Raw genomic sequence first — 15,880 nt, 5'->3', positions numbered from 1 at the left:
AGTAGTCGATCAAAAGTGTGTAGTCAAATGCTGTAACAGTCCATAGCCTGAAACCAACATCCGTAGCACGATGCAGCAGCTGTGGACTGCCAAAGTGAGTGTAACGATCTTGAGCTCATCATGCCACAACTTTGCTTCCCAGAACTGACAAGGATGCCACGCGATAAAGTGTTGTAGAAACTAGTCTTAGAAATCCTCACCAGTAGCAAAAAAATTCTCACTGAAGCAAACCCAAAAATGTAGTAGAAGAACAGAACAGGAACTGGAAAAGAGAGATGTGATGTTCTGTACTTCTGCTGCTATGGGCATGGAAATCGCAGATGCATGACCTTTTTCGTGTTGCTTCCTAGCTCAATATACAGGCGCAGTTGTTCTCTGAATAAATAAAAATGTTTGCGCTTTGTAGACTGATTTTGTATATATTTGGTGCATCTTCTTGAGCTAACTTTTACAAACACAGAGCTGCAGAAGACAGAGATGATCTCTGAAATTAAACAAAAAAATTGGTTTGGGTGATAATTTTCACCGGTTGATGAATAGAAGGGGTTCTGAAGCGAATTTTGAGAGCATGTTTGAGCTGGCATGCAAAGTGTACAAGAACAGAGCCGGCACGTGCCCTTCACTTCCCTTCCTCACTCATCGGCCTCCTCCCTCTCCCACTCACTCACTCACTCACTCGCTCGCTCACTCACGCGCGCGCACGGAGAGCTAGCCAAAGGAAGGGAAGAGGAACTGCCATTTCGGGAAAGGAGGAGGGGGATCCATGGCCGCCGGCGACGTCGCGACGGTGTTCCTCGAGATGAGCCTTGGCACCCGCCTCGCCGTCTCCTTCCCCGCCTCCTCCACCACCGTCGCCGACCTCAAGCGTACGTACCCCTTTTCTTTGAGCTCTTCTTTGCTTGTCTACCTGGCTGTCTGTCTCGCTTCAAGATGCGATGAACAAGTCCTCCTGCATCTAGAACAGATCTTGCATTTTGCTTCTTTCTCTTGGTTTCAAATCGAGTCAAAATCAATTCGGACAAAACCCCAATCTTCATTTATTTCACTTTTGTTTGCGGGGAAAAACCCCAATCTTGATTTAATTTCCTTGTTCGGGTTACCAGGCAGAGTGAGCCATGAGCACGCCGCATGTTTCCCCCACCTTGGCCAGATCGCCGTCCAATCCATCAAGGTATGGACGCATCACTATCCATCCAATTCATCAAGGAATTTGGCTGATCCGTCAACTTTAACATGGCCGCGCGCTGATCAATGTTGCTGCTGCTGCTGTCTTGACTCTTGAGCAGATCGAGCACGGAGGGTCGTGGTTCCACCTCGCCGACTCCATGGCCGTCCGGGACGCTTTCCTGTTCCAAGGGATCAACGAACGCTGGCACCTGCAGGTAGACGCATCTCTGCAAGTTGACCAAGGGATGGTCACCCAGGGACACAGCGGCGGCGCAGACTCTGCAAATCACTCTGCACCTGCGCCTGGTCGTGGCCATGGATGCGAGGGGTCGTCGAGCAGGAGGTGCCGCAAGACATCAAGCTCTGATGAGATGCTGCCTGATCAGGTTGAAGCTGAAGCTCAAGCTCAAGTCACCCCCAGTGAAAGGGAGCAGCCATTGACAGGCAAGGGCGAAGGAAGCAGCGACGGGCAGAACAAGACAGAGAGCAGGGGGCATGGGGGAGAAGGCTGCGGCCGAGGACCCATGTTGGTAAAACACCAATTACTTTGTCAAGCGGCAGCGGCAGCAGCTCAGAGTCGGAGGAAATGGACACCAACACCGTCGTCGACGCGCCGGCGCCGCAGTTCGTCGTCGAGCTCAAGAAATGCCACTTTGTCAAGCAGAATGGGCAGTACCTGGTGAGCGTCTCTTCACTCTCTACTCGATCCCACGCGCACTTCCGTTCTTCTGACCAACTCCTTCCGTCTCCGCCTCCGACGGACGCAGAACGTGCCGATGGAGTTCGGCATTGTGCACCGGTACACGGAGAAGAAGAAGGTGCTGCTGCGGATGGGGGGCGACTCGTGGGCCGTCAGCCTGAAGCACGGCCTCACGTCTACCGGCAGGCCCCGCACGTCCCTCCGGTACGGGTGGCAGCAGTTCCGCGTCGACAACCGCCTCCGCGTGGGCGAGACCTGCTTCTTCCGAGCCCTCCCCGGGGACGGCGGCGGCGATCACCATGTGCTCAAGGTGGAGGTGCGCAGGCTAGACGGCAGCTACGCCACCTGACGTGCCTCCATTGATCCGTTGCCATCTCAAGGACCTCTTAAATTAGAGTGCAATGCATTGCATCGTCGTTGTGGCCCAAGATTAATACGGACGTTGCTCCTTCTACTTATGTTTCGCTTGGATGTGCATGCTACTTTCTATCAACTTTTCTATTTCCCTAATTGTTAGATTCGTATGACAATCTGTTGCGCTGGCTATCTGTACGTGGAACCTAAAAATGTATTGTGCTAGCTTGCTATGTAGTGTCAAAAAATGTCTTACATTATGGGACGAAGGGAGTAGCTTCTATCCATGAAGACCGAAGATTGTGTTGTGCTTTTATCCATGGAGACTGAAGATTGTGTTGTGCTTTTATAGAATGCTTTGTGACAATGCATTGTGATAGCCTCAACGTGTAGAATATGAAGATGTGATCTCACCTTCTGTCTCTCTATCATGTCTATGTCATTCTTTTTATGAGGATTCTGAACTGTTCTAGTTCACGAACCAGGAAGTTGCTCTCCGTGAAGGCGAAGTATAAATGGTGTTTGCACACCTTTGTATTTGTGAATGCCTAAAAACGGGAGGAATTTATAATTTTGGCAACAAACTGCAGAGGGTTGAGTGTTACTTTGTTGCTTTGTACAAAATTAGGAAGAATTCAACCTAGGACGAGTCGACGATGACAAAATTACATATGACCATTTCACAACCCATATGCCCATCCCTTGATGAATTCATACCTAGCCATTAGAAATTTTTGACATGACCTATGCTTAACTTTGGACTTCTGAATCGCATAGCAATTGGCTCATAAGTAAAAAAGACTGAATTGCATAATTGACATCTCAAAGAGATTCGTGTTTGCACCAACAAAGGAGATATAAATATAAATGTTGTTTATGCAACAAGGGAAATATAAATGTTGTATCGCGTACCCTAAGCATGTGATAATGGCCGGGTCGGCAAAGCGGAACGTCACGCTGCCGGTGTGCAACGTGTTCGGCGTGCCGCATGAAAATACAAACTTATAGGAAATGCGACCTTCTTAACCAAAAGAAACACCCTGATTCACACAAGACGAGACGCCTTGACCTCTCGGGTCTGTTGCCCACAACCCAAGATGGCTCGCGCGGAGGAAACAACCCGACATGCCGTGAATGAGGCTGCACCCTCCCGTACACAGGTGGGACCAAGAGTACTAATAGGCAGGGCCCGCGCATGAGCCAGCAACGCGGAGGCCACGCAATCTCCGACTAGCGCAGGCAAATCTGCCCGGTAGAAGGTGACCGCGTGCAAGCCGTCGCCCGCGGGCGTGACGTACGCCCCGGCTGGCGCGAGCGATGCAGCCCCGTGGGGAGTGGGGGGCGGGGGCGATGGACGCTGACAGGTGGGTCCGGCTTCCCCATCATGCGTGGGACGTCGCACATGGGCGCAACCGAACCCACAACATGACAGTGGCCCAGAGCGCCCTCGCGGGCACCCGTCATGGGCCCCCGAGGCACATCGCCGGGGGTATGCCGCCCGGACAGATCAGGCGGCACAGAGAGCCCCAAAGAGGCAACCATGTCACACCACTGCGCAATGGATGGTGCGGAGAGCCTCAGGGAGGCACCTGCGGCACACCGCCGCGCAGTGGACAGCGCGGAGGGCACTCTTGCCAGCGGACGCCCTCAGGAGACGGGTACTCCAGCATCCTTTATAGGAGTAATGGGCAATACAAAATTGCCTAACAAAGACTAAGCTCATGTTGCATAAACACTAGGAGAGACGCTAGTGGGCAAGATTCGCTACTTGGCACCAACCTATTACCTATACATGCAAGCATAACGTTTCCTTTCCAAATATCCTATGTATAAGTATATATTTTGATGCTCAACTCTTTGCTTATAAGCTTTGATCTTTCTTTTTCTTGTTTCTTTTTGCACTTTCTCTTCCTTTCCACTATTCTTATTGAGCATCAACCAAATATGCAAGTCATGTATCATAAGATATGTCACACCAATGATGTTATCGCTATCACTAAGGTGCTCAAATTTTCGCGAAGCCCCAACAATACTTGGATAGCTAGTCTCAGTAGGTATGAAGGTGTACACAAAGAATGGTGGGGCTATCAAAGTTAATGGCAAGGAAGGAAAAAGATTGTGGTGGAATGGATACCTTCATCACACTTAACCTTTCACGTAGTCAGAGGTAACCAACCTTGCTTCTGGTTTTTGGTGTCAAAGGATGGATAGTCGTCGTCGATGTCGAGCGTCATTATTTTATGTAGTCGATGGAGAGCTACAATCTTCCCTTGGTGGTTTTTATGTAGATGGTACCCAATGGTCACTCCGGGAAGCGTTGGTGATGAATTGGTGGCACAAGCCTGATGGTGGGTGGAGGGGTTCCGGTGTCGATGAAAAATTGTTTTCTCAAATGATGTGGATACCTATGCGAGAGCCTCGGGCACATCAGTAGCTTCAAAACGAGCCCAAGAGCGCTCAAATCGGAGTGCAAATGAAGAAGTTATGGCCAAAACGGTGAATCAACCGAGGCTGAAATTATCAGGGGCGGTAGTACTGGTCCTGGTGTGAAATGGAAGTACCATTTGTGGGGGTCGGAAGTACCGGGTGGGTGGGGGCAGTAGTGCCAGTCGGGGAGGGGGAAGTACTATTGATCATGAAAAAAGTTCCAGATCGGAGGTCAGGGCGCAAAACTCGATTTTGGAACCAATGGTCATCCCCATGGATTCTACACCAACACCCCAATCTCCAGATGGACCAATGATTAGAGCACGTGCAAGCGCCATACAAGAAGAGGTTAACTCGCTCCTCTTTGAACTAGCTTTCACTTCACTTGAGACATGACTACTTACCTAAAGCGAAGACATTGTGAATACTCAAGTACATGGGAGCGACCATGGAGAAGCTAGGGATCAAGGCCAAGCCATGGAGGAAGAGGAATACCGAGAAGAAGAAGAGAAGGAGCCAAGTCCTGAAGCAGGCGGTACTATGAACCCTCCGAGCGGTACTACCACACCTGCCGCAAAGTAGTACGGTCGCTCCCCTGGCCCGTACTACTTGCCTCGGTGCCATCGAAACTTCCGCGCTTTCTACCACTCCACTACCAGCCGACCCCGGAACCCTCTGACTTGCAAGCGACACTTCACTAGCGCTAGCACGAAACTACCACCTATCCTCGAATTAGCAGTACTTACGGCCCTGACACTGGAACTACTGGTTGAGTGCTCCAACCCGAACAACCGCCATGTGGCCGTTACTATTGGCCATCACCGCGGTACTACCTGCACCACCCCGGTACTAACGGCATGCCTGTGCGCGGAGTGTAGAGCCATGACCCTTGTATTCCTCTCTCGCCCCTAGACTATAAGTTCTCCTCTCCTAGCTCACAAATAGGGTTAGCAAAGCATACTAGACTAAATTGAGAGATCTTTGCTCCTTGTACCTCCTCCTAGAGGAACAAGACCTCCATCTTGGGAGAAGGATCTCTCTATATCACAAGACCTGCATCTTGGGAGAAGGATCTCATCATAGATCATCAAGCTATCACCTCCCTTTGTGATTTGGCAAGAACCCTACCTTGTTACTTGTTTCCCTTTGTTGAGTGCCAGCGGATGTAAGCTTCTTGGTGGCCAGTGATCTCACTGTGCCTGAGTAATGAGTGGAACTGTAGTGTTCCAAGCTAAAAAAAAGGATAGCTCCTGACGTCTGAGTGACCTTTTTTAGAGATGGAGAGAGAATGAGTCAATTGTGTGGCAAAAAAATTGTCGCACACACAACATTGTTCTCTTTTTCTTACATTCAAATCCATCATTATTCATTGGTCACAATAGTTACATCACTGTTGCTATGAAGGTTAATTCATGGGCTATTACATTAGCTTCTCTAGGACAATGTTCATAGATTACATGAGAAAAATCCGTGGACATGTGATAACAGTCTTCAAAGACAGCTGCCGCAACCCGTAAGACCAGCAAACGAACCTCCTTCATGCATAGTTGTGATTACATCCGCGTTATCAGAGTTGATTATCATTCGGTTACGGCTGACAGATTGAGCTAGATTCAAACCAAATCCCAGCGCCATAGGTTCTGCCATAAAAGCATCCACACAAACATCAAGTTTCTCATTCATTGTTGCTATGAGGGTACCTCTATCATCTCTCAGTATTGCACCAATTACACCTTGAAGAGAATCAGAGTCAAAAGCGGCTTCAACATCCAATTTCACATATCCCTTGATCGGTTTAGACACACTTCAGTTTTGCCTTCCGAGAGTAAGCAACCTGAAAGTTTGCTGCTAGAGACCGGACTGAAGTGCTGATTTAGCTTGGCGCTTGGACATCATCGTCCGGAGATATAAATTTTATTCAGACGATGCCTATGTATCGATACCAAGATCTGTTAATCGGAACAAATGCTAGTACCACACTGTAGTCAGGGTCATCAAATCAAAATTATTCAAGCAACGTCTATACCAAGATCGTTTCATAAAATTGCAAGCTATACTTACAGCCAGGGATCCAACCTGAATTACCAGAGCTAGAATTAGAACTATCCCAGCTGCTCAGGAACCAACTGTGGATCCAACACATACGGCGGGCGGTGTCGCCTGGCAAGACAAACACCCGGCAACAGAACAGAGCCTACACATGGCGGTGACGAACCTCATCAAATCAAGCGAGCAGCACATAGGCGAGGGATCCATTTGTTTCTCACACCGCGGAAATGACAGACATCTACTGACTATAATCTCGGCTCTCGGATCTCCTGGAGCGAGCACGGTCGCCGTGGCGGGAACGGCTGCTGCCGCCATGATGCCTCTGCTCCCGATGAGATCGATGACGAGGGCTGTGGTCTGCTTCAGCAGAGGTTCCACCTCTTCTGGCACTGCCATCCTCCGTGCCAGGCGACACCTCTCCTGGCTCTCGGCTCTTCCTCCGCTTGTGATGACCGCCGCCGTCGTATTCGGCTGGGCTTCTATGCCTGCTGTGGCTACTGGTATCTCCAAGCTCTCGGCTTTTTCTTCGCTTGCGGCGACCGGCATCGTCTTCAGTTGGGCTTCTCCGCCTACTGTGGCTCCTCCTGATATCTCCAGGCTCTCGGCTTCTTCTTCGCTTGCGGTGATGACCGCCGTCGTCTTCGGCTGGGCTTACATGCCTATCATAGCTGCTGATATCGCCCTGCTCTCGGTGGCCTTTTTGCTTGTGATGGTCGCCGCCGTCTCCAGTTGGGCTTCTCTGCCTGCTGTAGGTGCTTGCCTCCCTAGATGACCTCATCCTCCTTTGCGATTCTTCCCTGTGGTCATGGCTGCTTTTGCGCCTGCGTGGGCTGCCTTCGTCTTCAGTTGGACTTCTCTGTCTTCTGTAGGTGCTATCAGCCCTGTCCTTGGATATTCTCCTAGGAGGTGGCGACTCTTCCCTGTCAACATTGCCTCCTTTTCGTCTAGGTGGTGGGGGAACCTGTGATGGTGGGAGTTGACAGCGTTATTCCACTCCACTCCATGGCAGTAAGCAGGCATGGAATAACTAAACCATACCCCAATTACAGCACACATGAATGTAAATGTAAGGCATATCATAGCACAGCAGAGTGAATAAAAATCCAGTCTGCTTTGTGAGAACAAACAAATGCAATGGTTAACTTTCCAGTTCTCCTCATGTCCTCATGTGGGTTCAATAATGACAACAATGGGTGAATATGTGGGCTAAAAGTACATACAAGAAGTATTACCCCTTTCTTCTTAATATTTCAAGATAATAACAGTTTTACTCTCTCTTTGTAATTTTTATGCATAAATGTTTTCTCTGGAAATATCATGAATTTGCTCTTTGCATCTTTTACCATTTAAAGATTAAATTGACATGTTCACATTTCTAACAGGGTTAATCTTAGAACATTTTAGTGGTAATACCTCGTAAAATTAAACAACATCCCCCTTCAGAAGTAGTACAAGGTAAGAGTGGCAAAGTAAAAAAAATACCTCAAAACGTGTCATATACCGTCCCTCAGGTGGTGGTGGGATCCCGAGCTTTTTGAGTTCATCATAAGGAATCGGCCGCCTGTGTTTTATAGAAGTGCACAGTGTTACTGCATGCCCAAAAACTCCAAAATGCAATTCGCCCAAGTGTCAAGGCTCTTCTAGTAAGAAATATTGAAATGTATTAATAGATGCTTGGGTTCATACAAGGGAGCACGAAATGGCCTCTCTCGACCTCCAAACCGAAGCTGGCCAGACTCTTTCTTCCCTCCAAGTCCTCCTCCTATAAAATGACAATTCAAAGTAGCATGAAGATGATCTCAAGTATTCTGCCTTCTATATTACACTTCAGCAGGGTCACATACCTAGCCTCCTTGGTATCCATCCAGGCATAAGTTGCTGCCTATAGTAGTCTACGATCACTTCACTGCCATCAATAATGGAATGGTGTGCATCCTGGAATAGTTTTCCTTTAGATTTCACATATACCTAGAAGACAGTAGTAGCAAACAAACAGGCAAAGGAACCTGAAAACATTGTGCAGCCAATACCTCATAGGCACGGCGCATCTCTTTGTCTGTTTCATACTCTACAAACGCATAACCGTGGGAAGCACCAGTAACTGCAAATAAATAGTATGATCAATACAAACTAGAGTTGCAGAAGGCAAATACATAGCATGATCAGTACAAACTAAAGCCACAAAATGAAGCAATGATGTTTATTGTCTACTGGCAAGAACAACTGAAGCAATGCTGCGACATAGCTACTAGTTGATCTGAAAAACTGAAAACTCATGCTATATTTCTAAGATTATTAAGAATAGAAAACTCCCCATTCTTAGCGCATTGTTCAACGCTGTGCTCACTGCAATTGCAATCGAGATGAAGTTACTGATGCTATTTTCACTGGAACGGTAACATGCTCTGCAAAAGCAAGGTTCGCTCTCGACTAACACTGAAAAAAATCGATGAACAAAATGCTCAACTCACCAATATCCCGCACCAGCCGCATGCTCTTCACTTTCCCGTACCTGCCCATGGCCTGCTCCACACAGGGAACAGACGAAACAGCAGCTCCGACCGTCAGACAGGCAGGTCACAGCATCAAACCCAACACACCGGCAGCAAAAGAGACGAGAGAGACGCGCACCTTCCGGACCGTCTCGTCGTCGGTGAGGCGGGAGAGGTGGCCGACGAAGACCGTGCAGTAGGGGTCGCCGGCGGCCTTGGGGTCCCCGAACGGATCATCTAGAGAAAGAGGGGGGCAGGGGGGAAACAACAGATACAGAGTGAGTGAGCCGCGCAGCGTTGATGCGCGAATGGGTGAAGAGCGGAACGGGGGGAGAGGAGGGGGAGCGGGGCGGAGAGGACGCACAGAGGCCGGCGGTGGAGCAGAGGAGGGCGCGGAGGACGGCGTTGTCGTGGGGGGCGACGTCCGTGCCGTCGATGCTGCCCGCCTGGATCGGGTGGTACTTGTCCGCGTAGAACACCGCGCCTGCGCTCCCGCCGACGCCGACTCTCATCTCGCCGCCGACGCCGCCGACCGCTACCTGCCGACCAACCTGCGCCGCCGGTGGGAGAGAGAGAGAGAGGGCGAGCTGGGGGCCGCGGCTGCGCAGGAGGGCCAGGGGAAGAGATGGGCCGGACTGGACCGGATCGGCAGGTTGGCTCGGTCGGTGCAGCGGTGTGGTGTTCACAGCGTGGCAACCAGACCAAAGTAGGCAGTAGGCCAGCAGTTCGAACTCCAAACGATTTTTTTTTCTGCGAAGAACGAACTTCTTATTTTGGCGAGTCCAACAGTACAAGCTGCCAAATTCAATTTACGCATGTATTGCACTATCATCTCACCAGACACCGGCATTACAAGGCATCACAGGTGCACGGATAAATTCAATCCATCTACACGAGATCGATACAAAAGCATAAAATTCTCCGCAACTTCTGCGGAAAATTGCCTACCCAAGAGGCCAACAAGCAGTAGTAGTACCAAGTCTCACATAATTTTGATCAGGCAAGCAGGTAACAAAAATGGACAATAATGTTACCATTTCTCACTTCTCACACCAACTTCGAGTTCAGCAGATTATACAAATCAATGGGTGTCAGCTCAAAATCACAATGGCAAACCCAGAAACATCAAGCCGCGGACCAACTACAACCTTCCCAAGTTCCCAAGTCACAGCATATATATACGACCCAGAACAGAGCTTATTATGGTGATCGCCAACCAATGCAGCAAGAGCACATCACTCGGCAGAACCACACAGCCCCGTTCTTGAACTTAGCAACGGTACTCTCGGTAAAAGCAAAACAACGCACACGCCAGGACATGCGTCTTAGCACTCATTTTTTTTACATACATCCTTGTTGAGCTGGACAGGTCAGGCGTCTGAAGTCGTTGTGTTAGGAGCGGCGGCTGGTGGAGCTTGAGGTTTCTGCTGAAGAAGGGGGGACAGCGCCTTGACCACGATGCTCATGCTGGGTCTGAACTCCGATTCGTACTGCACGCAGAGGGCTGCCACCGCCGCAAGCTGCATTCCACAGCAGATGAAACATTCAGTGTTCAAATTTGTCTCGAGCTGTTTCTTAGCTAATGACCATGTAAGAGAGGGAGCATGCAACATTTAAGGGAGGGAAGAAGAGAGGCAGACCTTGGCAACGCCTTTTGGGGGACACTCGCCCTTCAACCTTGGGTCGATACATTGCTTCACTGTATCCTCAGTCAAACGAGGTGTTGCCTGTGTCCACAGAAAGTAGCAGGAACCAATCAGAAATGTCCAAATCAGACCAGTTTGACTTGATCAAAATTCAAATTTTCACGTTTCAAAATTTTTTGAAAAAAATACACACATACTTAGAGACATAAAGCATGTGTGTGTAAATTTTCAGGACGAAACACCTTAAAATGAGTGCTACACAAAAAGAACAAATCTGAGGCTTTTTAGTAGGAGCACTATTCATCCTCAAAGTCCATGAATTTGTCTTTTTTGCACAGATCGCATTTTAGGGTATTTCATCCTCAAATTTTACATACTTACACATAGCATCCTTGTTTACTTGTATGATTTTTTTTCAGATTTTTTTGAAATTGAAAAATGCGAATTTTGAATTTTTCAAAAAATCCGGCCTCCATGGAGGCCGAGCTCCAAAACGCCCTACTCCAATCAGACAACTTAGAATAGTTTCGTTATGTAAATCGATAGTACAGGAACACAAAGCAGCACTAAATATAGTAAGCACTCTGAACCGGAGGACATAGATCAAGAACAGTAATTTTTGATTCAAATTCCTCCCATTTTCTATGCTTGTTTACATGATATTGCAGTATAGTATGAGCATCTCTGAAGTTCAAACCGTTGACTACGTCGTTGTTAATGCCCTACTCTTGTTGCTAACGCATGCTCTCATTGTATTATGTAGAACAATATTATAAATTAAGCAGTTCTCTGTACCATTAAGTTTTAGTTGGCAAAATATAGTACTGTCAGATTGTTAGGAACCAAATACGTACCCATGTAACCAGACTCTGCTGGCCTCTAGGCATTGTATGATCTACTGGTTTCCTTCCTGTTAGAAGCTCTAAAAGAACAACTCCAAAGCTATATACATCACTTTTCTGAGTTAGCTGGCCAGTCATGGCATACCTGCATTGTCAAGGAAGGGCACTTCTTAAACAAAGCAAGAAAGAATATACAGTAATAATTAACAAAAGGTAGTGCAGTGGCAGATCTGCATATAAAAAAACTAAAGAACTGGTGGAACTACAGCTATTCATTCAACTTGTTTAGCTATAATGAAGGTCGTCTGACTAATGCTACAATCCTATCATTGGTGCCTAACATAAAATGGAATAAACAGGTACTCCCTCCATCCCAAAATATAAGAACATTTTTAACATTAGCATAGTGTCAAAAACGTTCTTATATTCTGGGACAGAGGGAGTATCTTATAATAATAATTATGTGGGGATATCTCAAAATCTTGAAACAAAAAAAGTGCAAATATATTTAATGTGCAAGTATTCAAGTTTAGTAATTACTCAGGAGCATGATAGCCGAAGGTTCCAAGGACACGGGTGGAATGCAAACGAGCAGCCATATCAGGAGACTGGTTTGAAAGATTGAAATCTGCAACTTTCGCTCTGTAGTCCTCAAATAGAAGTACATTGCTAGACCGTATGTCCCGATGGACTATCGAAGGTTGAACCTTCTCATGAAGATATGCTAGCCCTTTAGCAGCATCTATAGCAATTTTGACTCGCTGCATCCAGTCAAGTGCTGGGCCAGGCTGTGCACCAGGGACACCTTTTCTTCCTTTTGTATGTAAAAATAAAAAAGCAGAAAAGACGTCAGAGTAGATCAGACCACCATGCCACATGAACTGTTTTGATCATGAGGACCTCATGAAGACACAGGCTAACAGATTGCATAACATAGCAAGCATACCATGCAAAATATCATGTAGAGAACCCATCGTAGCAAATTCATAGGCCACCAGACGTTGATTTCCTTCCACACAGTAGCCAAGCATTTCCACAAAATTTTCATGCTTTAATCTCGACACAATCGAGAGCTACAACCAAAAGAGGAAAATAAGTTCAAGAATTGAGGATTGTAGTCATACAAAAAGTACTAGCAGATAAAGCTATCATAACTAGCAAAAGATGGTTATTACTCAGTACCTGTGTCAGAAATTCGTTATCAGGCTCAGGGTCTGCTGAGGTATCAAGCTTTTTAACAGCAAGATGTTTTCCGCTGTCTAGAATAGCATAATACACTCTCCCGTACGATCCTTCACCAATCAAAGCTTTTGACCCAAAGTTGTCGGTCTTTTCTTTCAGTTCATCAAGTGACAATTCAGGTATTTCAATGGGAGGAGGTGCCTTTGTTGGATCACTTTTGGAATCAAAACCATTTCCTGTTAACCATGTGTTTTACAAACAACATTAGGCCCCAATAACAAAAGCACAACAGGAAAACAGAGGATAACTAGAAAGCAATCAGATGCACAACACAATCCCTTCTGATAAACATTCATTTATAATGAAATAAATACCTAGTCCGTACATTACAGGGTTCAGCTGATAGGTAAGATAATCTGAAACGGTGTTGACAGATAACTATGCTGACAATGCACTAACTTGAAGTGAAAGAGCATGGTTTCACCTTCTTATCCATGTTTCCCTCACTTGTAACGTTAAAATCCTATATCCATTTTGGTGCTCATGCTAACTTGTTCTGCTACTCAATAGCAAAAGATTGTCAATACATGCTGGGTGGAGATACTGCAATTTTTTTTCAACATGGATGTTAAGTTACTAGAAGAATTTATTGTTGAGGAAACACTATGTGATGTTCCAAAGCACATCCTGATATCATGGATACATTAAATAAACTGAAAGCGAACAAGATGATTCTGGAGAACCCAAAACAACTACATTCAAATCCAGCAACTAAAACTTGAGTTTGCACAAGAGTTTCAAACCCATTTCCAGGTGGTATTATGAGTATCGAACATAGGCCTCAAATCAATAAGCTTGAATATAAGCTGATTAATTACGAGACAGCAGAAGGCAAAAAGGAGGAGGGGTACCTTCTTTCTCATCCGGGCTGGAAGGAAATTCATGTTCATGTTCACGATATGAGGCATGAAACTGGCTGCAACAAAACCACCGACGCATAATGACCTCCTTCTATTTTACTTCTTCCTATCTATCTGCCTCTGGTTCCTAAGAAAAATGGGGAAATACAAGAACATTCTGGCATCAATACAAATGCTTACAAGAGTAGCAATCTCAATCAGGACACTCATAGCCAGCATGAAAGTATCCGAGTGACAAAAACTATTACTCCTACATAAATTGTAGGCAATTCATGATAGGTCAAAGTTTTACATATGCACTGACTGGGAAATGGAGAAGAGGCTGGCACCAAGTTTTGACAATCAGTCCCACAAGTAAACACTCAGCGCCGTGTTGTGCCTTTGGTTCTTTCCACGGTTTTCGATACGAACACGTGATGAGCTGCAAGCTTTTATATATCCATGTCCTAAACTCACTAATAACATGGGCCATGCTCTTTTTTGTTTCACTGTTGACTCTATGTGCAATCTCATGCCGATTGCCAAACCACGAGTGCACGTTCATGCGTTGTCATTTTCAGTTTCAGTTTCTACCATAAGCTGATGGTGAAACAGTGCTTGCTGCAGAAACCTCAGTTAGTATCCAGCTCTGGAAGTCTGAACTGAAAGCAGAAAATGGAGGCGAAGAGAAACAGGGTAGTTTGATGGCACCAAGTTGGACATGCTAGAACAAAGCAGAGCAAGCCAAGCTTAGACAGACCGGCGCAGGCAAGGCAATCTCGTGCTATTTCTGTTGGACTGTTTGTTTCAGTTTATGCGCAACCTTATGCTGATGGCCAAACTACAAGTGCACATTGTCTGCGTTGTCATTTCGGTTTCTAACATAAGCTGATGATGAACCAGTGGTGCAGAACCTCAATTACTACAATCCAAGAGTGGAAGTCTGAACTGAAAGCGGAAATTGGAGACGACGAGACCTCCCTGAACCAGACCAAGTTGGGCACCAAAGCGACGAGAGTGAAATGACGACGCCCCCCAATCAATCATGACAAGCAGCAGCAGGTGAAGGCGGTAGGTTCAGTCGCGCGCGAAGCCCCCTTCCCCCGCTGACCCCGCCGCCGGTCGTCCGGTCCCCCAATGCGCGCCGCACGGCTAAAATCCCCTTGGTGCGCCCACACACCAAATTCAGGCCAAAATCGAGCGCCATCCGCTGCCTCCTCCTGCCCCTCGAATCCCCAGAACCCCGCCACCTCGCTTCTACTCGGGACGCGGCCCGACCGACCATCTCAATTCTAACACAGCACAACTCCGCCGTACCGTTAAAGAAAAATCTAGCGAAGCATATGCACACATACAGCGGCAGGTCTCTCCCACTACACAAACTCGCCGCGCGGAAGGAAGGGAGGAAGAGGGGAGGAGCAGGAGCGTCACCTGCGAGGGGTCAACCCGGGAGGGCGGCTGGGCTGGTGACGTGCGGCGGGCCCGCGATCCGCGATCGGGGTCGGCCTCCGGCGCTCCGGCGGCGAGGCGGGGGGGGAGAGGAGGGGCGGACGGCGGGCTGGCGGCAGCTGGGGGGGCGGAGGAAGAGAGACGAACTACGAACTGTTCGTGGTGGTGGTGGGGGTGGGGGTGGGGGAGGGGTTTAATTCCGATTCCGAGCGTCGTTGGCGTGGCGTAGCAGGCAGGAGGAGACGACGAGGCGACAGCCGTCGTCGCGCGACAGCGGGGACGCGGGGCCGCTGTTTCTGGCTGGTCCAGCCGTGCCGTGCCGTGCCGTGCGCGCCCGCGTTTACCCGACGCATGACTGCCTCCACCAACCCGCGCACCCGTCACCGCCATGATCGTGTGATATCCGCACCGTGTGCCGCGCCGCCGCGCCCCTTTCCTGCTGCACTTTCGGTTCGGTTTGGTTGGCTTCTGCTAGCCGGCTAGGCGGCTAGTGCAGATGAAGATGATGCGTTGCTTGCTCGTTGCTGCAACCGCAAGCATCCGTGCGTGCGTGTCCTTTTAGCGGCCTAGACCCGGCCCCGGGCCTTCGCCCGCCGTGCTGGCTGATTTGGACGGAGCGTACGTGGGAGTTGGCGGGGGCTTTGGTTTGGCGACTGACTTCGGGGCAGGATAG

General features: G+C 48.2%; 2 protein-coding genes and 1 pseudogene across 3 annotated transcripts; 1 reads left to right on the top strand and 2 right to left on the bottom strand.

Moving 5' to 3' along the window:
• Window positions 1–685: 685 nt before the first annotated feature.
• LOC125556417 lies at window positions 686–2,539 on the top strand (annotated as a pseudogene).
• A 4,061-nt stretch (window positions 2,540–6,600) lies between these two features.
• On the bottom strand, window positions 6,601–9,913 carry LOC125510068 (U11/U12 small nuclear ribonucleoprotein 35 kDa protein). Its single transcript, XM_048675158.1, has 8 exons — window positions 9,554–9,913; window positions 9,329–9,426; window positions 9,169–9,220; window positions 8,728–8,798; window positions 8,542–8,632; window positions 8,384–8,459; window positions 8,180–8,258; window positions 6,601–7,658 (listed from the first exon to the last, which is right to left on the bottom strand). Exons 1-8 carry the CDS (start codon window positions 9,699–9,701, stop codon window positions 6,936–6,938), a joined length of 1,338 nt encoding a protein of 445 aa, XP_048531115.1. The 5' UTR covers window positions 9,702–9,913; the 3' UTR covers window positions 6,601–6,935.
• Window positions 9,914–10,198: 285 nt separating this feature from the next.
• LOC125510066 (PTI1-like tyrosine-protein kinase 3) lies at window positions 10,199–15,384 on the bottom strand. Of its 2 annotated transcripts, none has more exons than XM_048675156.1 (8): window positions 15,190–15,384; window positions 13,771–13,906; window positions 12,860–13,095; window positions 12,624–12,750; window positions 12,218–12,491; window positions 11,690–11,822; window positions 10,830–10,916; window positions 10,199–10,709 (listed from the first exon to the last, which is right to left on the bottom strand). In XM_048675156.1, exons 2-8 carry the CDS (start codon window positions 13,856–13,858, stop codon window positions 10,560–10,562), a joined length of 1,095 nt encoding a protein of 364 aa, XP_048531113.1. In that variant the 5' UTR covers window positions 13,859–13,906; window positions 15,190–15,384; the 3' UTR covers window positions 10,199–10,559. The 2 variants fall into 2 exon arrangements, with proteins under 2 accessions (XP_048531113.1, XP_048531114.1); XM_048675157.1 differs by having other exon boundaries at window positions 15,205–15,384.
• Between the last annotated feature and the right edge of the window lie 496 nt (window positions 15,385–15,880).

This window comes from Triticum urartu, chromosome 5 (genome assembly GCF_003073215.2).
Source record: "Triticum urartu cultivar G1812 chromosome 5, Tu2.1, whole genome shotgun sequence".
Classification (NCBI taxonomy): domain Eukaryota; kingdom Viridiplantae; phylum Streptophyta; class Magnoliopsida; order Poales; family Poaceae; genus Triticum; species Triticum urartu.
Note: the sequence above shows the minus strand (reverse complement) of the source record. Positions and strands in the feature narration are given on the sequence as shown.

Coding starts and splice junctions, on each gene's coding strand:
- LOC125510066 (XM_048675156.1), bottom strand. CDS start 13,858: ATGCGTCGGTGGTTTTGTTGCAGCCAGTTTCATGCCTCATATCGTGAA. Junction 11,823..12,217: donor TTCGGCTATCATGCTCCTGA/GTAATTACTAAA, acceptor TTGACAATGCAG/GTATGCCATGACTGGCCAGC. Junction 10,917..11,689: donor AGCAGAGTCTGGTTACATGG/GTACGTATTTGG, acceptor CTGTGGACACAG/GCAACACCTCGTTTGACTGA.
- LOC125510068 (XM_048675158.1), bottom strand. CDS start 9,701: ATGAGAGTCGGCGTCGGCGGGAGCGCAGGCGCGGTGTTCTACGCGGAC. Junction 9,427..9,553: donor CTGCTCCACCGCCGGCCTCT/GTGCGTCCTCTC, acceptor CTCTTTCTCTAG/ATGATCCGTTCGGGGACCCC. Junction 8,799..9,168: donor GCGGCTGGTGCGGGATATTG/GTGAGTTGAGCA, acceptor ATTTATTTGCAG/TTACTGGTGCTTCCCACGGT.